Consider the following 21,826-nt stretch of genomic DNA (forward strand, 5'->3'; position numbering starts at 1 on the left):
CAAATGAAACAATTAATCTCATAAATGTATCAATTTCATAGGATAAGAAGTGTAAGAAGATAATTCCAACTGCAATAACATCAATATGATTTATTACACTTGTGTATTTTTATTGTATCCATCTCAATGTATGTTGATCTCATGTAATCTACAATCTGATTAATAGTCAGTTGGTTAACCTTCCCTAGGTTCCAGTTGTGTTGAGCTGACAGGATGTGATGTATTGACTTACAGGTTCACCACGAGGTCCCAGAGGTCCCACGATGCCTTTGGGTCCGGGCTCTCCTGGCTCACCCTATAATGAAAGATACAGAGATACAGCCAGAGAGAGAGAGAGAGATAGTGAAGATGGTACACAGGGAGAGATATAAAAATAAAGAGAGAGGAGAGAGGGAAGAGAGAGGCAGAGCAAGAGAGAGAAAGAGAGAAAGCACATTCCTTCTGAGTTGTGCAGAGATTTCATCTAGATTTATATGCATTTACCCCTTTTATTTGAAATAGATGTGACACACGGGCCTGGATATTTTGTTAGGGAGAATTCTATGTTGACTCTAATAGGCTGTGTATGTGTGTCCAGTAACAGGAGAGTGGGAGGCTTAGGCCAATGTGATTATACTGTAACCTAAACAAGGCCTGGGATGACTGAAGCATTAGCTAGACTAGAGAGATGCCAATGATGATCAGTTAAGTTCAGTACCTTGCGACCAAGAGGTCCTCTCCTGCCATTGTTTCCGGGGGGTCCCTGGGCTCCTCCTGGGCCCTGGAATAAAACATTTAAAAATAAGAGAAATCTTATCACCATTGACACCCATGACACAGTCATCTAAGAAGTTACATCGATGCTGAAACAATGCCTGTTGTCGTACAGTGCCCTCAAAAAGTATTCAAGCCCTTTGACTTTTTCCACAATTTGTTATGTTACAGCGTTATTCTAAAGTTGATTGGAAAAAACGTATCATCTATCTACACACAAAACCCCATAATGACAAAGACATTTTAGCAAATGTATTAAATAAAATTAAAAAATGAAATATCACACATTCAGACCCTTCACTATGAGACTCGAAATTGAGCTCAGGTGCATCCTGTTTCCATTGACCATCCTTGAGATGTTTATACAACTTGATTGGAGTCCACCTGTGGTAAATTCAATTGAATAGACATGATTTGGAAAGTCTATATAAGGTCTCACAGTTGACAGTGCATGCCAGAGCAAATGCCAAGCTATGAGGTTGAAGGAATTGTCCATATAGCTCAAAGACAAGATTGTGTTGAGGCACATATCTGGGTAAGGGAACCAAAACATGTATGCAGCATTGAAGGTCTCCAAGAACACAGTGGCCTTCCATCATTCTTAAATGGAAGAAGTTTGAAACCACCAAGAACCTGATGGTCACTGACAGAGCTCTAGAGTTCATTTGTGGAGATGGGAGAAACTTCCAGAAGGACAACCATCTCAGCAGAACTCCACCAATCAGGCCTTCATGGTAGAGTGGCCAGACGTAAGCCACTCCTTAGTAAAAGGCACATGACATACCGCTTGGAGTGCCAAAATGCACCTAAAGACTCTCAGACCATGAGGAACAAGATTCTCTGTTCTGATTAAACAAATATTGAACTCTTTGGCCTGAATGCCTAGTGTCACGTCTGGAGGAAACCTGGCACCATCCCTACAGTGAAGCATGGTGGTGGCAGCATCCTGCTGTGGGGATGATTTTTAGTGGCATGAACTGGGAGACTAGTTAGGATTGAGGCAAAGATAAACGGAGCAAAGTATAGAAAGATCCTTGATGAAAACCTGCTCAGACTTGGACGAAGGTTGTCAACAGGACAATGACCCTAAACACACAGCCAAGACAATGCAGGAGCGGCTTCAGGAAAAGTCTCAATGTCCTTTAGTGGCCCAGCCAAAGCCTGGATTTGAACCCGATCTAACATCTCTGGAGAGACCTGAAAATAGCTGACAGAGCTTGAGAGGATCTGCAGAGAAGAATGAGAGAAACTCGACAAATACAGGTGTGCCAAGCTTGTAGCGTCATACCCAAGAAGACTTGAGGCTGTAATCGCTGCCAAAGGTGCTTCAACAAAGTACTGAGTAAAGGATCTGAATACATTTTTTTATACATGCGCAAACATTTATAACAGCCTGTTTTTGCTTTGTCATTACGGGGCATTGTGTGTAGATTTATGAGGGAAAGAATGTTTCAATCATTTTTAGATCAAGGCTGTAACGTAACAAAATGTGAAAAAAATCAAGGGGTCTGCATACTTTCCAAATGCACTGCACATTTCCGACCACAAGTTGTTCGTGTTTACTATTATACACAATTAGATGCCTTTTCATCAAGTCATATGGTGATGTGCAGTACAGCTCAAAGTCCAAACTTAAAATGTGTCAACATACAAACTTCTTATATCAAAGAGGACTAAAACCCTATGGTAATTCATCACTCATTGAAACATATATATATGACTCCTTTTTTCTCCCCAATTTCGTTGTATCCAATTGGTAGTTTCAGTCTTGTTCCATCGCTGCAACTCCCGTACGGACTCGGGAGAGGCGAAGGTCGAGAGCCATGTGTTCTCCAAAACACGACCTTGCCAAGCCGCACTGCTTCTTGACACACTGCTCGCTTAACCCGCACCGATGTGTCATAGGAAACACTGTACACACATGAGTCACTGAGCACGATGGAACAAGGACATCCCAGCCGGCTAAACCCTCCCCTAACCCGGACGCCGCTGGTCCAATTGTGTGCCGCATCATGGGTCTCCCGGTCGCTGCCGGCTGCGACACAGCCCGGGATCGAACCTGGGTCTGTAGTGACGCCTCAAGTACTGCGATGCAGTGCCTTAGACTGCTGCTCCACTTGGGAGGACGGTTTGAAACAATTAGGTCAAAGATGAATGGGTAGATAGATATAAAATCTACATTAACTAGAACCAACGTTTTCGGCACCATTCCTTTTAGAAGCGTTATGTCTTGATACACAGTAGAGACTAAGGTCTTAACATACTGCAGAACCTGACATGCCAATATCAGAGGTGTGTCATATTCAAAATGGCTCTGGTAGTTTCCTTACCCTTGGTCCAGGGTTCCCGTCCTCACCTCTGGTACCAGGTGCACCAATTGGTCCAGCTTGGCCCTAAATAGGACAAAGCATTACAAAAAAGTGTGATTTGAATCTGAAGGACAATTGCCTGTTGGACTTAGTTCAGCCACCTAGCTCCAGTATAGACATGGCTACTATGAAAGCCCACATAATGACTGATACCAATAAAAGTGTGATGAAAGTAATTGATCAAATCTAGCATGGGAGGATATACATGCACAGCTTAAGCTACACAATGTTCTATCAACAACAAAAAACACACAGAGGGGACGGACGCACTTACCCCGGATCCTCCGATACCTGGCTCTCCCTGCACACCGTTACCTCCGGGTTTGCCAGGGTCTCCCTATAACATCAGAGAAACGCATGTCTCAATTAAGTTCAGTGTATGATTAGACCTCAGGTAACCATCTTTTTAGCAGGCATAAAAAGCCTAAAAAGCGGGGTCCTCACTTCCGTTTTTTAGGGGAAACGGAAATTCCGTTGAAAATACTGTATCCCTGAAAACCAGAAACATTAGCTTTCCTATGACCCCACGGAGAGTGGACCTCAGTAAACATGATCAGTTTGTTGAAATTAGATGAAGTGGGTTTATTGTAGATAATTGAGTAGCTAGCACTAAGGAAAGTCAGCCCAATGTAAGTAAGGACAGCTGCTAGCTAGATATGCTAAGTTTGATCATCAAAATAAATTGATGTTTGTCAATGTTAAGTGTGCTAAGTGTGGGTAATGTTATTATGCTATATGCTACATATATGCTACTGCAAATGCTACACACGTGCTAGTATGTACAGTACGTATACAGTGTGGGTGTATGTAGTGTGGTCATAAGTCTGACGAGTGCATGTGAAGTGTCGTAGATATGCAGATAGCAACGGGTAATGGGGATTGAGGGTGCTGGTTTGCCTGATTGCAGATACAGTAATGTAGCTTGGTTAAGAAACATTAGGCTTTCTTAAGCAATGCATCAAGTGGTCAGGTTCAGGGTTCACTTACAGTTTGTCCGGGTGGGCCTCTTCTACCATCAGAACCCTAGTATAATCCAAACAGGAAAGAAACAAATTAAACAGCCACTGTTATTACTGAGTTACCTCATAATGTGGTGGAGGTAAGTAAACTGGGTAGTTCCACAAAATGAGTGCATTTTGACATTTTAAGTAGAACATTTTAATTTTAAAAGCCTGTTATATTAAATGAAGTGCCCTTTCATTTAGATCTCATGGATTATTCAATATATCCAATTTATTATAAAATATGTCCAATTTATATATCCAATTTATTATTCAATATATCACATTTTTGATAAAGACTTGCTAAAGTGCCAAATTCAGCATTTTGACATTTCCCTCCGTCAACCCTGTGTAACTTCTAGGAAGATTTTAACCCATTTAATCACAAAATCTCTCCAGTTTCACCATCACTGTAAAGCCTTAGTTATTTTGTTGCTTTGACAAAGTCATTTCGAAGATTATTATTTATTTAATGTGATTAGTGATTCATTCTGTAACTCGTTTTAAGGCCAACCCTGTTATGTGAACTGAACTCTAGTTTTAATATGGTGAAACTGTTTCTTTTTTTAAATTATTTGAAAGAAACACCGAACATCAAATCATACAGTACAGCAGGTGAAGTGAGCCGGTTTTATTATTTTTGGCTATGGCTGGGCTGGATATGCCAAGAGATGAGTTCGGATTGGTCTGCCATGTAGCACGCTTTTGTCTGTAATATGAGCTGCTTAGTATGTGTAGGTAATCATTTTTATAGCAGCTTTTTTGAAAGATATCACAAAGAACTGCACAAATTTTGCTAAGGCTCTCCACTTTCTGGATAACTGAGTTTTGAAATCAGTGGAATGCCAGGTGGAAGCTAAGGAGATGGAGAAAATTCAGGCGTTTGATTGAAAATATGCGGAGTGAGTCAAAAACAGAACACGTAGAAGGCTGTTGTATAAAACACCTGTCTCCGAATTACAGCTTTAAAGTAAGGGCAACCATGGCATCCATGACAGAGAGGGAGAAGTGTTCATCCATGTATACAGGTAACAGAGTCTAGCTAGCTACATTTTCAGATATGATACGTTTCTAATTTTGTCAGAAAGTCATTTTTATTGCAAGTTAAAGCTTAATGTTAGTGAATGTTATCTGACTGGCTTGCTAGCTAATGTTACGTGTATGATTGTGTAGTAATATTATTCATATCGCAGAGCCATTTGCATTGCTAGTTATAGCCTAATGTTAGTTAGCTAGCTAACATTGAACCTAGTTTGTTTAGCTACCTGCAGATTTTTGCAGTGTAGTAATGTTAGTAGTTGGGATTATGGTTCATTGTTTAGCTAGCTACATGTTAGTTACATGTCTAAACAAAAGACTCCACTATAACCATTTCACTATACCATTTACACATTCTGTATCCTGTGCATGTGACAAATACACTTTGATTTTATTTTATATAGTGTGTGTTTACCAGAGACGGTAATGTGAAGAACAATATGACCTGCTCCAAAGTCAAATTAAGATATAACGTTAGGCCAACGAGACAGTGTCCAAGTTCAAACATTCTCTGGTAGAATGCTCAGCTTTTATTTCATCACACTCACAACCGTAAGCTATTTTCTGTAATTGGCTCGCCATTAACTTGTAAACAATGATCTTGTTGTGAGTTTATTTTCCTGTAATAATTCATACAAATTAGATGAAGTTAAGACGTTGTCAGCTATATGATATGGACATTATTTGAACTGGCTAGCCAGCTAACTTCACATTAGCTAGCTAGCTAACAAGCTAGAAACTAACCAAAACATTGTTCAGAAAGTTTGTTTTAGTTGCCTGGTTTGCTAGATTGACCTATACTAAATACATTTTTAAACAAATGGGTTTATTGGTTTTAAAATACACAAGTTATGTCATTTTGGACTACCAGGCTGCTGATGTCATGCAGCCTGTAGTTTTTGTGTTTATACTTTTGTTTATACTTGTTTGATGTTGGATGTCCCTGTGACAAATGTCAACAAACATGTTAATAGACGTAGTATAAACCAACTTTTAGTCTTAAAATCTTGAGGATGTTTAGTACACTACCGTATTCATTATTTTTAGCACATGGCCTCACATGGGAATCCTTAAAGAGATGGGTGAGGCTAAGGCTTAAGAGGGTCTGAATGATGCTGAATGGGTGTAGACAAAGAAAAGCTCTCCAGTAGGCATACCAAAATATTCAAGGGCTCTGCGCCTCTACTTTTATCCAACGTAAAAAAAAAAAAATGTAAAAAAATTCTGTTACAGAAGACTGAATCGAGCTGGCCGGTCACATATATTGACGGGCTAGAAATATTTGAATAATGTTATTATTTTGTGAAGCTTGCGATTGCCACTCCCTGTTGCACACAACAAGCATCCATTCCCAATGTCACAAGGGGATTCATGGCTGATTTAAGAATAAATTGTCAACCCTGTTACGGTTAACCCTGTTACAGTCAACCCTGTTACTTTATTTGTCACTTAATAGGCACTTACCATAGCCATTTATTTATTTTACCTCTTGAGATGGGAAAACTTCAATTTTATTAAAATGTGTTCTTTATGACAAAATTTTAAAATTAAAGAATTGTCAAACCTGTTACGGTTAACCCTGTTACAGTCAACCCTGTTACTTTATTTGTCACTTAACAGGCACTTACTATAGCCATTTATTTATTTAACCTCTTGAGATGGGAAAACTTCAATTTGATTAAAATGTATTCTTTATGACAAAATATTAAAATGAGGTGAAATCAAATGTTGTTTTTTTACTAAGTTACACTCAAAAGGCACCAAATTGGTGGAACGACCCAACTATTGTGTTTAATGAAACATTAAGCCAAATATCAGACAAGAGCTTTTAGTAATAGAGAAGAAGAGAGAGAGTGGTCCTACCGTCCTGCCTGGTTCACCGGGGCCTCCCATCTTACCATCGTCCCCTGGCTCTCCCTACGATTCAAGACAAAGTCCATCAGTGAGAGAAACTATTTAAGTTACTATTTAAACTGGAAATGAGTGATGAACATGCTCACTCGTACTCACTGTGCAATGGCAAAAAAGCACTCAAAATATCAAGAATACCTGGATACTGGATAGTTAATTTCCTATACAAAACACTGTAATCTCCAAAGCAGTTCACATTATAGCTTGGCGAGCGGAAGAGAGTCAGGAAGACATTACCACTGGGCCGACATCGCCTGGGTCTCCTTTAGGTCCAGCCACGTTGTTATCTCGCCCTGTGGTTCCCTGGGAAACATAAATCAAATGGAATCAGATACAGAATCAGTTTGGCTCTTAATGATGTGGTAGAAATAATTGGTTGACTAGTTTGGTTTGTTTCTCTGTTATATTTACCATAAGAATCCCAATCATTACTTGTCATGATATCATTATAAGGTAATACCAAATGATGATCGAACCAGGATCAATTTACCCATTCCTGGCCCTGAATAAAATCATTATGTAAAGAAAACAAGCTCTGATCTGGAATAAAGTGGTCAGAGGATACTCACAGGATCTCCTCGGATTCCGGTATCCCCGATGTCTCCTTCATGTCCTTTAGTTCCTTTGGGTCCCTGAACACAAAGAACACAGAAGTATCTGTGAGTGATAACCATATCAGAATCATGAAAATTAATGAATGCATGGAAAAGTATCAAAACATTATATTTGTGAGGTTGCAATGACCATACGAGGACTCACCCTTCTCCCAGGGTTTCCTCTGTCTCCTGGGGGTCCAGCGACTCCACTCTTGCCCTAGTGGAAGGCAATAAATCAGTCAGCCACACATTACAGTGTGGTCTAAACGTGAATCATAAGTCATCATATTAGTCTCTACTACTGTGGGTCTGATTTGTGGGAACAACTTCAAGCAAAAGCACTCAAAGTTGGATTTACGGTACATTTTGCTATGTAAGATGGTGGATTATAGAGTGGATTTCAAAAGCCCTTCTGGCATGGGACCAAGATTTTAAAAACTGTAACTGTTCCCTTGAAGTTCGGTATGACAGTCCATGCCATAGTTTAAAATATCTTAAAGTTATGTTTTTCTTACCTCTTCTCCATTGATGCCATCCAGGCCAATCTCTCCAAATTCACCCTGATAGAAGACAAGGGTTGTTGGGGGTTGATACTCATCATTAACATTCAAACAATGATCAGTATTATGTGATCAATATACTGTATCGATTATCATTTGAATATACAGTGCCTTCAGAAAGTATTCACATGCCTTGACTTCAACATTTTGTTGTTTTACAGGCTGAATTTAAAATAGATTACATTAACATTTTATGTCACTGGCCTACTACACACAATACCCCATGATGTCAAAGTGGAATTATGTTCCCAGACATTTTAAAACATTTATAAAAAATAAAAAGTTGAAATGTCTTGAGTCAATAAGTTTTCAACCCATGTGTTATTGCAAGCCTAAATACGTTCAGGAGTAAAAATGTGCTTAACAAGTCACATAATTAGTTACATGTACTAACTCTGTGTGCAATAACTGACTACCTCATCTCTGTACCCAACATATACAATTATCTGCAAGGTCTCTCAGTAGAAGAAAACCTGGTTCAGTCTGCTTTCCAACAGGCACTGGGAGACAAATTCACCTTTCAGCAGGATAATGACCAAACACACAAGGTCAAATATACACTGGAGTTGCTTACCAATATGACATTGAATGTTCCTGAGTGGCCTAGTTACAATTTTGACTTAAATCGGCTTGCAAATCTATGGCAAGACATGAAATGTCTGTATAGCATCGATCAACAACCAACTTGACAGAGCTTGAAGAATAAAAAAAATAATAATAATGTGCAAATATTATACAATCCAGGTGACAAAACTCTTAGAGACTTACCCAGAAAAACTCACAACTGTAATCACTGCCAAAAATTATTCTAACATGTAATTGAATACTTATTTAATCAATATATATTAGTGTTTTATTTGTTATATTTATTTTTAAGTCAAGGGGTGTGAATACTTCCTGAAGGCAATTTCTCAATTTCAAAAACTCACCTTTTCTCCAGAGTACCCACGACCACCCTGATCAAGAGAGAGAAAAAGAGATATCTATTGTTAAATATTTTATGCAAAAAAAGTACTACATACCATTATGATTTCACATCAATTAACCTGATGATTGATACAGTGGTGCTAAGTGGGTACTTACCTTGATGCCCCTCTGTCCAGGACATCCCTGGAAACCTTGAGTTCCGTTGACACCAGGAGGACCTCTGTCTCCCTGTCACAGGACGAGAAGTAAGAGATTTCATGTAACAAAACATAGTGTACGTACACTGTATCGAATAACATTGAGATTGACGATGGTTGCCGTGCATCACCCTAGGGTCCTACACATTTGTGACCTAGTATTCTCTGCATCGTTGCGGAAGAGCTTGTAAGGAAGCATTTCACTGTACTGTTTTACGCCTGCTGTATCCTGTGCACGCAACAAATAAAATTTTATTTGATTGCACTTTGAGCATCTGGAATTATTACTATTAAACTTCAGAGCAGGTGTATAGTGTGGACTGAGGGCACAGTCTTACTAAAGAAGACAGAAAGAAAGCTGAACATGTATTTGTGCGGTTATTAATAAGGTTTCAGATAAAGTATAAACATAAATCTGACTTACGGATCCACCCTCATCTCCGGGATGTCCTGCTCCACCTGCTCCGCCTGGACCACCCTGCAAGATAAGAAGTATATTATGCATAAATCTACACAGTATAACTAACTCATCACAATAGTAAAGCACAAGGCCTTTCATCGTCTACAGAAACATTTTCCTAGCCATTTTTTCATTTATACACTTAATATTAGCATACTTAAGTTCAAGTAATAATAATAAAGAACATTAGTAACCTTCAGTCCTCCAAGTCCGACTGCTCCTCTGTCTCCCCTTCTGCCGGTGCATTTGCATGGCACCGCGCAACACTCCCTCTCAGCAATGTTGTCCTGTAAATTGCAAAGTTTACAAAGTTGGAATAGAAGACGGAACAAAAACAATTGTGTACAGCCAAGATAATTGGTTGATTATCCACTCAATCAAAATGTGCATCTCTGTGACTTGACTGGGACTTAAATTATCTTCCTTTAAGATGTTCAATGTGGTCATACTGTAGCTTGTCCTTAGTCTTTCTCCAGGTTCTTTCCTCAAAGCGTTTGTGGGGCAAAATTGGGTTACATGGCAGTTGGGCTGTATGGTACAGTATAGGTACAAGTACAAAAACAGGTAACATTTCAGTAGTGAGTGACTGTAACACCACTAGGGTTGCAATCACTAGGGTTGAAATTTTACCAGTAAACTACCAGATTTTTGGTCACTTTCAAGGATATAGAATTTTGTCAAATACATCTAGTGGCATTTTTGGTTACTTCATTTTATCACAAGTGTCTGTCATTATCTCTGGCCCTCAGTGTGGCCTTATCACATGTAAAATATATTTTAAAAATCAACTAAAAAATGATTACCATTATTTTAAAATAAGAAGAGAATGACAACGCTGTAAAACATTATCCTAAATATAAACCATCAACTTAATGAATACCAATGGTGTTTAATATGAGGGAATCAGTATGAAATATCCTTTATATTTTTCTTTAATCACTTATCATTTATAATACCATGTCAATAGGTCTTTGTTGGGGCAAAACTGATGGCAGTTGTGAAAAAGACAATAGTTGGAAGAGTTTTTCATTCGATTTGGGATTAGATGCTTTTTTAATTAATAAGGCTATTTTCTCTGGAACCATATGGTCTATCCACCAGAAACAAATGTATTATTTGGACACAGATGTAAAACAGGTAATATTATATATGAATACATTTTTAAAAGTTATTCAAGTATAAATTACAAAATGTATCATAGATTGCCATAGATTACCTGTTAATTACAGAAGATTCTGGTAACTTTAATAAATTACATGTAGCTTTGCAACCCTAGACACCACTCACCAGTTCCTCCAGAAGCTCGTAGTCCAAGTCCATGACATTAACTCTGAGGGGTCTGGTGTACCTGAAACCGCGGCCAAACTCCAGGAGCACGGCCTCCTCAAACCTGGGTACCCGCTCCAGACCCACCAGGATAAAGCTGTTCACACCTAGCATGGCACAACACACACAAGACTCAGATTCTATTCCCTTTGTCCAGGATGTTTCTCAGTTAATGCAGTTTCAACCGTTTATTTTCCAGACATAATAATTCTCCTCACCTGAAATCTTAAGTTCTTCAACCTGTCTCTTCATTTCATTATACTGGCCATCCAGACCATCAGTCAGATGGATCACAACCTGTGCGGGGGGTGGACAATCATTTAATTTCATTAATCGTGAATGGCATTTGTTTAAATTTGTTTGCTTTACTCTCAAGTCAAACTTAAAATGGCAGACTTCAAATCTGCTCTCACACAGTTACATGTTTATGAAGATAATTACATTAAGTAAAAAATAAAAAGAGACAAACAGACACACCTTGACCGCATCTGCTGCTCGGCTTTTGAACCTGGACCCATATGCGGCAATGGTCTTGGCGTTGAGAAAGTAGGGTCCGCGGGCGCGCAGTGCTCGGAATGCCTCGAACAGCATGTCGGCGTTGTCCGTGAACTCCAGGTGGACGGGTTCTGAGGCGGCATCCATGGCCAGGATGCCCACCTGGATCAATGGGATCTGGCCCGACGAGCAACTGATGCCCGTCATCTTGGTGATCCTTTGGAGGATGGCACCCATCTTGGACTCCAGGATCCTCTGGGCCTGGAAGATGTTTGGTGAGGACACATCAAAGCCTACCAACACCTCCAGACTGCAGGCTGAAAGAGAGAGAGAGGATATACGGTGAGGTTGGCTTGTTGTTGGTGTTTGGAGCTTCTCTGTACCACAACTTTTAATATAGATGTTTTTTTGTCATTTCTTTTATCAATGTTCTATATGAAAGTGAATGTAAGTAAAACAATCATCAGGAAGTGAAATAGACATGCCATGTTATGTCCCCCTGATACCAACACTAAGGAATAAAAATTAAAATGGTTCTCACTTTTTGAGGGCTCCTGGCTCACGCCAGTGCAGAGCTTGATTCCCTTCACCTCATCATCCAATGTCTCAAGGATTTGCTCGTTGAGCTCAGAGAGCTCCACAAACGTGCTTGCCCTGGCCACTGTGGAGGCCTCACTCGCCAGGTTGTTCAACTCATCCTCAATGTCACCCACGCCGACAGCGTAGATGCGCACGCCGGTGGCCTTTAACGCCAGAGCTGAGGTCTTACTGTCGTCGGCCGACCTTCCGCCGGTGATGATCATCAGGATCTGGGCGATTCCCTCATCCTTCCTGCTGCCTTTATCTTTGATGAAGTGGTTCTCCTGTACGTGGTGGATGGCGGTGCCTGTATTGATCCTGCGGCCTCCCTTGTACTCGGTGCGGCTGATGGCATCGATTATGTCGTCCTTGTTCTTGTAGGTGTTGAGGTAGAACACGTCGGTGACGTCGGTGGTGTAGCTCGCCAGACCAATCTGCAGGTTGTCACGCTCAGTAAAGAAGAGGTCGATGAGGTTCTGGATGAACCCCATCACCTCCTTGAAGTTGTCCTTGCCCAGGTTGATGGAGCCGTCCACCAAGAATACAATATCAGCAACCTTGGCTTTAGGGAGGACCGATGCAGAGAGAGAGAACAGAGAGAGTGAGTGAGAGAGCGAGAGAGAGGGATAGAGGGAAAGAGAGAGGTGCCATGTTGAATCATATCTACAGTATTTATTTCCATTTTATTTTGTATTTATCAATACATTTCTTATACAGAATAAGGTGAGAATGCATTTCTGCGTGGTTTCACTTACTTGGGACGACAAAATCTGGTGGTGCCTCAACAGGCATTGTTCCGTTCAGCCTGGCAATAAACCTCTCCTTAATGACAGGCAAGCCGGGGAAAGCGGGTACCTGGAGAACATCTGCAGAGCTGGTGGCAATCTGGTTGAGCTGCCTGGAGTCTGCTCCACCAGCCCCGATGCCGATGCAGTTAACCCGGGAGCCTTTAAGCAGAGGGCCGTACACGGACACGTCAGTGGGGGACCTTCCGCCGGTAAGGACCACTAGATGCTGGGAGGCCTGCGCAAGCCGGACACCCGCCGAGGCTTTCAGCTCATTCCTGGTCACATACTCGATGGCGTTGGCAAGATCGGATGATCTTCCACCCTGCTGGCGTAGTCTTTTGATGGCTGAGAGCACAGCTGTTTTTTTGTTGTGGGAGTTGAGAGAGAACTCGGTCTTGACCTTGTCGGAATATTGGACGACAGCGACCCGTACCTGGTCAAGTTGCACATCTAGTTGCTGAACGATGTTGAGGATGAAGTCACGGATGTGGGCAATGCCATTGGAGCCTGTGGAGTCCGAGCCATCGATGAGAAAGATGATATCTTTCCGCCCCATGTTGAGGTTAGCTGAGAAGTAAGACACAAGAAAAAGTAAAGCAGGTGGTGTTTCACTTTTCTTGTTGGCAAAATATCTTTAAAAAAAGTCAACAAGGGGATCATAACAGTTGAGCCAAAATCATACAAAACATAACATAAATTTCCATCATATTCAAAAACATTTTTGATTGGTAAGCACTATTTAGAATTACGTTGGGTTAAATAATCTAGTATGTCTTACCAATATCCAAAACTGAGGGAACAAAACTGCCGGAGATGTCAGTGGTGGTCATGGTGTTGACTGAAGCAATAAGCTGCTGCTCCACTGTTGGAAGCTGCCCGAAGTTGTTAATGGAGTAGGCAAGTTCTGGCTTTAGGGCGATCTGCCTCAGTTCATTGGGGTCGGCATTCTTTGTGCCGATGGCTAAAGGGGCAACCAGGTTGGTCTTCAGCTGATTAACCGGTCCAGAGACGTCATCGTTGGACTTTCCCCCTGTGACTAGAATCAGGAACTGAGGAACTCCCTCCTCAATGCGGCTACCTGCTGATTTCTGGTAGATGTTCTTGGAGATCCATTCAAGGGCACGACCAGTGTTCCGACGGTTCCCACCGCTGCTCTGAAGCTTCCTCGTGGCCTGGCGGACCTCGTCTTTGGTGGAGTGCTCGTTCAAGAGGAACTCCACCGTGGCACCGTCGCTGTACTGCACCACTGACACCCTCACCCGATCCAGACCCACGTCCAGCTTTTCCACGACCCTCCCAATCATGTCACGGATGGCGGGGAACTCGCTGCGCACCGCTGTTGTGCCGTCAATGAGGAAAACCACGTCCCTCTTTTCTCCGCCAGTGAATACTACGGTTGTGGTGACTGTGAGAGAAGACAGGCACATCAAATGTGTTTGTTGACAACACAAGTTGAGCTGCAATGTCAATGGTGGCCCACCCATTAGGGAAATAGAGGACACTAAATATAATATATCATTATTATTGAGAATACATTTTTTGTAATGAACCTTTGAGCAGAATATAAAAAATAAAAAAAAATATTGAACTAGACTACAGCATTGCACAATCACAGGTGGTGATGCAAACTACTGAAACCCAGTTACAAGTTCAACCGTAAGAACAACACCCCAGCGGTCACTCTCGAAAGTGCAAAAGACTGTTTCTAATAGACGTTGTTGGGTGGTTGGGTGCATGTGTCAGGTGGTAGCGATTGTGCTCTGTCTGTAGTGCTACTTTGACAAACTCCCATGTAAGAGAACTTGTAGTTTTCCTGCTTAACCCACAGCTAGCTAATCAATCAATCAAAACTGTAAACACACATAATCTTTGTTTTTAGTCTCTTGTGTCACTGGATTTGAAGAAATAGAAATGGTATTGTACCAGCACTTCGTTTGGTTGAGCTTGTGTGTTAGCTATTAAAGCATTATTTTTGTGCCCCTACCAATACCTCAAAGGTGCACCCATGAGCCGGGTGGCCTTTCTCAACTGATGCTTATCCTGTTCAATACAAAGTGGCACTACGTGCAGTAATTGGTGATTTCATATTGTCCCATGCAAAAATTTAAAACATCTTCAGCTGACCACCTTGGAGCGATTATTCGGCTATATTTGCTATGCCCGTTTAAAAGTCAATATGGAGAGGGCCATGAAGGATAGAGTAGTAAACACTTATTCCACAGACAACTGCAACACTGTAGAATATATTGGACCGGTATATAAAGTATTTGTGTAAGACGTAGTCAATTAGCAGAGCACATGCTCAAATGCATTAAAAAAAAAAGATTATTTGTACAAAACGTTCGAGTATCAAATAAAAAATGTATTAATATTTTTAAACGTGAATGAACTGACCTTTTCACCTTCTGAATCAGTTTCAAATATTGTTTCAAATTGAGGGGGCATGACAGTTTCTGAAGGATTGCTTGTCTTATGCTGTTCAACTGTATTATGACGTTATAAGTAACAGGAGGAAAATCACCAAATTGCACAATTTCTATACAACTCCATACATGAATTTCACTGTGGAGTTGGCCCCCTCTGTCAAACACAGACGAACTACACCACACCAAACAACGCGTAGTGAGCAGCCCGTTCGTTTGGTATATGCTCTATCCAAACTAGACAATCACATACATATTTAGAAAATGTGTTATTTGTTATCCGCTGCTTAAGACGAAAACATTGGTACCAAATATACTGGGGTAAGTAATGTGGAAGTCCGTGTAGGACCGTTTAAATCTCACGAGCCAATGAAAATATAACATTGACGATGACATCATTTTGGGGTGTAGTACCGCTACTAATCATTGGAGAAAAGTTGCACTAATTCAAAGCACAGGACCCAGAGGGTGAATGGACAACACAAAATATTTAAGTACCTTTGAACAAGGTATGGTAGTAGGTGCCAGGTGCACCAGTTTGTGTAAAGAACTGCAACTCGGTTACACTCAACAGTTTCCTTTGTGTATCAAGAATGGTCCTACACCCAAAGAACATCCAGCCAACATGACACAACTGTGGGAAGCATTGGAGTCAACATGGGCCAGCATCCCTGTGGAACGGCATTCTCCATACACCTCAATGAACTCTGCTCCTGCCGTCAGAGTGAGATCATGGTCAGAAGTGAATGGACTCGCTGGACTGTTCATCTGTATTGTATTTGACCTGTGTTTAGTGCGTGCATCTAAGTGTAAGTTCTGCACATGTCATTGCTTCTTTAGATCATTGCTTCGTTGGGTGTTGCTAAGGTAGTTGAGTCATTTACTAGGTTTATAAGGTTCATTATTCCTTTACCATTTTCATCATGCTACTTCTAGCAAGCTAGCCTAGGTGCAAGCCAGTCATGCTAGCTCATTTATGCGATGTACCACATACCTCGGATATGATTCTTCTATTCTTATTTTCTGTGTATGCATATCGTTATGTTTATGGACATTTCCAATGTTTGTGTAGCCTCAGTGTGAGTACTGTCAATACAGAGGGGTGTGGTGTGGTGAATCATTATCTACAATAAACCTGATCTGAACACATTCTTGCCGGACACTGGCACCTTTAGCTCTCTACTTGTGCCCCTTCTACATGGTACTCCCGGATCAGCCTTAAGTATTTTCTCAGTGCAATGGCTCCAATTTTGGCTGAAGTGTTTCCAAGCGAGTGGAAGAGAGAACGTTCTTTTGTATTTATCCCCGGTAAAGACAATAACGATTCTCCGTCTTAAATTTTATGATTTATTTACATATTAGGGTATCTAAGTTTTGATTATAAACATTGTTTGACTTGTTTGGAAAAGTTTTTTACTAACGTTTGGGATTAATTTTGTATGCATTTTTATGGAGAACTGGGTGGATTATTGACTGAAGAGAGCCAGCTAAACTGAGTTTTTATGGATAAAAAGAAGGACATTATCAAACAAAAGGAACATTTGTGATGTATCTGGGATCTTTTGGAGTTCCAACAAAAGAAGATCATCAAAGGTAAGGCATTAATTATATCGCTATTTCTGAAATAGGCGCACCTGCCTGGTTGAAATATGTTTTTCATGCTTTTGTATGCGGGGCGTTGTCCTCAGTTAATTAACAGTGATGACACATACCTAAATCTGTTGTCGATTCTGGCGTAACGTCAATAACAACTGACTCCACCGAGGACAGAAGTTGCTGCTGGATGTTTGGAAGGTCAGTGAAGTCAGAGACAGACAGAGCGTAACTGGGATCATGTGATATCCTCTGCAATTCTCTGCTATCAGAGCTCCTTGTTCCAATTCCAAAGATCAAGACCCCAAGCTCCTTCAGAGCAGAAGCTGGAGTGTCAACATTGTCAAAGGACCTTCCACCACTCAGCAGAATCAGTAACTGTGGAACACCTTCAGTGCGTCGACTTCCGGAGGAGGCAGTCAAGACATTGTCTCTCACGTACTGGAGAGCTGCTCCAGTGTTGAGAGGTCTCCCACCTTTGTGTCTCAGACCTCGTACAGTGTTGAGAATCTCTCCTTTTGTTGTGTATGTGTTCAGATAGAATTGGGCGGCTGGATCTCTACTGTACTGGACCACAGCCACGCGATCTTTGTTCTCATCCACACCGAGTGTCTCCACTACTCTTTGAACAAAGTCCCGCATTGCTGGGAATCCACTCCTAGTGCCATCAGATCCATCCAGCAAGAACACGACATCCCTCCTGGGAGCCTGACTCTCAACTAGAGAATGTGAATGTTCAGAAAAAAAATGTTTTATTAAATGATGCATAGGTAAGGGAAAAACAGGACAAAGCTGCTTCCTTCACATGACAGTCATCCCTTTCCCTAATCTCAAACAACCATTCAAAGAAAGTTTCAATGTGTGCATTGGACTGAGTGCTATCATAGAGAACATTCCTACAGAGGTACGAAATAAATCCAACATGAAAGGCCTCGGGAGGCATCTACCTAAAATGTCAAAGCTATCAAATACTCAAATCCTGATGTAAGAGTGAAAATGGAACTGATCAAAACCATATTTATCTTACCTAGAATTGTTGGTTTTACTGTTGGTGTCATGGTTGTGACCTGTACAATGACAGTGCTCATAGCAGAAAGAAGCTGCTGTTGGACGTTGGGGAGGTCAGTAAATTCAGACACGGAAAGAGCATAACTGGGGTCATAGGATATTTTCTGTAATTCTCTGCTATCAGAGCTCCTTGTTCCAATTCCAAACACCAAGACACCAAGCTCCTTGAGATCAGACGCTGGTGTATCTACATTGTCAAAGGACCTTCCACCATTCAGCAGTATCAGAATCTGTGGAACACCTTCAAGGCGCCTACTTCCGGAGGAGGCAGTAAAGACATTGTCCCTGACATACTGGAGAGCTGCCCCAGTGTTGAGGGGTCTCCCTCCTTTGTGCCTCAGGCCTCTTACGGTGTTCACAACGTCTTCCTTTGTTGTGTAAGTGTTCAGATAGAAGTGGGCCTCTGATTCTCTGCTATACTGGACCACAGAGACTCGATCTCTGTTCTCCTCCACAGTGAGTTTCTCTACCACTCTTTGAACAAAGTCACGCATTGCTGGAAAGCCATTCCTAGTGCCATCAGAACCATCCAGCAGGAATACTACATCCTTTCTGGCAATGCTTTGGTCCACTAAGAGTTTCAGAAACAAAACAGAAACTATGTTAACATTGCTTCCATGAACCTGAGACTGAAATATGTGTGTTGTTTTAGTTGTCCTAGATAACACATCCGTTCTTACCTGTGACTGTTGGGGTTTTGGGTGTGGCCTCAACTTGTACAGTTATGAGTGTGGAGAAAAACTGCTCCTGGACGCTGGGGAGGTCAGTGAATTCAGAAACAGACTGGGAAAAACTAGGATCAGTGGCAATCCCTTGAACCTCTCTGCTGGAATTTCTGGTTCCAATGCCAAAGATCAAGACCCCACTGTCTTTCAGGGCAGAAGCTGGTATGTCAACATTATCACTGGACCTTCCCCCACTCAGCAGTATCAGCATCTGAGGGACGCCCTCTTGGCTTCTGCTTCCAGAGGAGGCAGTAAGGACGTTGTCCCTTACGTATTGGAGGGCTGCCCCAGTGTTAAGGGGTCTACCTCCTCTGTGCCTCAGACTTCTCACAGTGTTAAGAATGTCCTCCTTTGTGGTGTATGTGTTCAGATAGAAATGAACTTCTTGATCTCTACCGTACTGGACAACAGAAACACGGTCTTTGTCTCCTCCCACATTGAGTTTCCCCACTACTCTCTGAACAAAATCACGCATTGCTGGGAATCCATTCCTTGTGCCATCAGAACCATCCACAAGGAATACCACATCCTTTCTGGAGGTGTCATGAGGAACTGAGAAAATAAATAGATTATGTCAATCAGACAGTTGAAATGTGGGGCTTGTGGTCAAATTATACCGTTGTTTCTAAGACTCAGCTGACATTTTACTAACACTTCCTGACTCTCAATTAACAGTGATGACACATACCTAAATCTGTTGTCGATTCTGGCGTAACGTCAATAACAACTGACTCCACCGAGGACAGAAGTTGCTGCTGGATGTTTGGAAGGTCAGTGAAGTCAGAGACAGACAGAGCGTAACTGGGATCATGTGATATCCTCTGCAATTCTCTGCTATCAGAGCTCCTTGTTCCAATTCCAAAGATCAAGACCCCAAGCTCCTTCAGAGCAGAAGCTGGAGTGTCAACATTGTCAAAGGACCTTCCACCACTCAGCAGAATCAGTAACTGTGGAACACCTTCAGTGCGTCGACTTCCGGAGGAGGCAGTCAAGACATTGTCTCTCACGTACTGGAGAGCTGCTCCAGTGTTGAGAGGTCTCCCACCTTTGTGTCTCAGACCTCGTACAGTGTTGAGAATCTCTCCTTTTGTTGTGTATGTGTTCAGATAGAATTGGGCGGCTGGATCTCTACTGTACTGGACCACAGCCACGCGATCTTTGTTCTCATCCACACCGAGTGTCTCCACTACTCTTTGAACAAAGTCCCGCATTGCTGGGAATCCACTCCTAGTGCCATCAGATCCATCCAGCAAGAACACAACATCCCTCCTGGGAGCCTGACTCTCAACTAGAGAATGTGAATGTTCAGAAAAAAAATGTTTTATTAAATGATGCATAGGTAAGGGAAAAACAGAACAAAGTTGCTTCCTTCACATGACAGTCATCCCTTTCCCTAATCTCAAACAACCATTCAAAGAAAGTGTCAATGTGTGCATTGGACTGAGTGCTATCATAGCGAACATTCCTACAGAGGTACGAAATAAATCCAACATGAAAGGCCTCGGGAGGCATCTACCTAAAATGTCAAAGCTATCAAATACTCAAATCCTGATGTAAGAGTGAAAATGGAACTGATCAAACCATATTTATCTTACCTAGAATTGTTGGTTTTACTGTTGGTGTCATGGTTGTGACCTGTACAATGACAGTGCTCATAGCAGAAAGAAGCTGCTGTTGGACGTTGGGGAGGTCAGTAAATTCAGACACGGAAAGAGCATAACTGGGGTCATAGGATATTTTCTGTAATTCTCTGCTATCAGAGCTCCTTGTTCCAATTCCAAACACCAAGACACCAAGCTCCTTGAGATCAGACGCTGGTGTATCTACATTGTCAAAGGACCTTCCACCATTCAGCAGTATCAGAATCTGTGGAACACCTTCAAGGCGCCTACTTCCGGAGGAGGCAGTAAAGACATTGTCCCTGACATACTGGAGAGCTGCCCCAGTGTTGAGGGGTCTCCCTCCTTTGTGCCTCAGGCCTCTTACGGTGTTCACAACGTCTTCCTTTGTTGTGTAAGTGTTCAGATAGAAGTGGGCCTCTGATTCTCTGCTATACTGGACCACAGAGACTCGATCTCTGTTCTCCTCCACAGTGAGTTTCTCTACCACTCTTTGAACAAAGTCACGCATTGCTGGAAAGCCATTCCTAGTGCCATCAGAACCATCCAGCAGGAATACTACATCCTTTCTGGCAATGCTTTGGTCCACTAAGAGTTTCAGAAACAAAACAGAAACTATGTTAACATTGCTTCCATGAACCTGAGACTGAAATATGTGTGTTGTTTTAGTTGTCCTAGATAACGCATCCGTTCTTACCTGTGACTGTTGGGGTTTTGGGTGTGGCCTCAACTTGTACAGTTATGAGTGTGGAGAAAAACTGCTCCTGGACGCTGGGGAGGTCAGTGAATTCAGAAACAGACTGGGAAAAACTAGGATCAGTGGCAATCCCTTGAACCTCTCTGCTGGAATTTCTGGTTCCAATGCCAAAGATCAAGACCCCACTGTCTTTCAGGGCAGAAGCTGGTATGTCAACATTATCACTGGACCTTCCCCCACTCAGCAGTATCAGCATCTGAGGGACGCCCTCTTGGCTTCTGCTTCCAGAGGAGGCAGTAAGGACGTTGTCCCTTACGTATTGGAGGGCTGCCCCAGTGTTAAGGGGTCTACCTCCTCTGTGCCTCAGACTTCTCACAGTGTTAAGAATGTCCTCCTTTGTGGTGTATGTGTTCAGATAGAAATGAACTTCTTGATCTCTACCGTACTGGACAACAGAAACACGGTCTTTGTCTCCTCCCACATTGAGTTTCCCCACTACTCTCTGAACAAAATCACGCATTGCTGGGAATCCATTCCTTGTGCCATCAGAACCATCCACAAGGAATACCACATCCTTTCTGGAGGTGTCATGAGGAACTGAGAAAATAAATAGATTATGTCAATCAGACAGTTGAAATGTGGGGCTTGTGGTCAAATTATACCGTTGTTTCTAAGACTCAGCTGACATTTTACTAACACTT

General features: G+C 41.8%; 1 protein-coding gene across 5 annotated transcripts in view; it reads right to left on the reverse strand.

Moving 5' to 3' along the window:
* Nucleotides 1-21,826, reverse strand: part of LOC110519979 (collagen alpha-3(VI) chain) — a 48,030-nt gene that overhangs the window by 18,412 nt on the left and 7,792 nt on the right. For 4 of the 5 annotated variants that reach the window (XM_036974109.1, XM_036974107.1, XM_036974108.1 and 1 more), the window contains exons 11-36: nt 21,126-21,722; nt 20,405-21,016; nt 19,498-20,097; nt 18,765-19,361; nt 18,044-18,655; nt 17,136-17,735; nt 13,779-14,405; nt 12,968-13,567; nt 12,175-12,774; nt 11,616-11,950; nt 11,357-11,435; nt 11,100-11,245; nt 10,007-10,099; nt 9,777-9,830; nt 9,312-9,383; nt 9,158-9,184; nt 8,184-8,228; nt 7,832-7,885; nt 7,642-7,704; nt 7,310-7,375; nt 7,025-7,078; nt 4,110-4,145; nt 3,397-3,459; nt 3,084-3,146; nt 698-760; nt 233-295 (exon numbers count right to left, since the gene is read on the reverse strand). In XM_036974109.1, coding sequence (XP_036830004.1) covers nt 233-295; nt 698-760; nt 3,084-3,146; nt 3,397-3,459; nt 4,110-4,145; nt 7,025-7,078; nt 7,310-7,375; nt 7,642-7,704; nt 7,832-7,885; nt 8,184-8,228; nt 9,158-9,184; nt 9,312-9,383; nt 9,777-9,830; nt 10,007-10,099; nt 11,100-11,245; nt 11,357-11,435; nt 11,616-11,950; nt 12,175-12,774; nt 12,968-13,567; nt 13,779-14,405; nt 17,136-17,735; nt 18,044-18,655; nt 18,765-19,361; nt 19,498-20,097; nt 20,405-21,016; nt 21,126-21,722 — 6,821 coding nt within the window. The remainder of the gene's footprint in view (nt 1-232; nt 296-697; nt 761-3,083; nt 3,147-3,396; nt 3,460-4,109; nt 4,146-7,024; nt 7,079-7,309; nt 7,376-7,641; nt 7,705-7,831; nt 7,886-8,183; nt 8,229-9,157; nt 9,185-9,311; nt 9,384-9,776; nt 9,831-10,006; nt 10,100-11,099; nt 11,246-11,356; nt 11,436-11,615; nt 11,951-12,174; nt 12,775-12,967; nt 13,568-13,778; nt 14,406-17,135; nt 17,736-18,043; nt 18,656-18,764; nt 19,362-19,497; nt 20,098-20,404; nt 21,017-21,125; nt 21,723-21,826) is intronic. The other variant, XM_036974110.1, reaches the window with a different exon arrangement.

Source organism: Oncorhynchus mykiss, chromosome 3 (genome assembly GCF_013265735.2).
Source record: "Oncorhynchus mykiss isolate Arlee chromosome 3, USDA_OmykA_1.1, whole genome shotgun sequence".
Classification (NCBI taxonomy): Eukaryota; Metazoa; Chordata; class Actinopteri; order Salmoniformes; family Salmonidae; genus Oncorhynchus; species Oncorhynchus mykiss.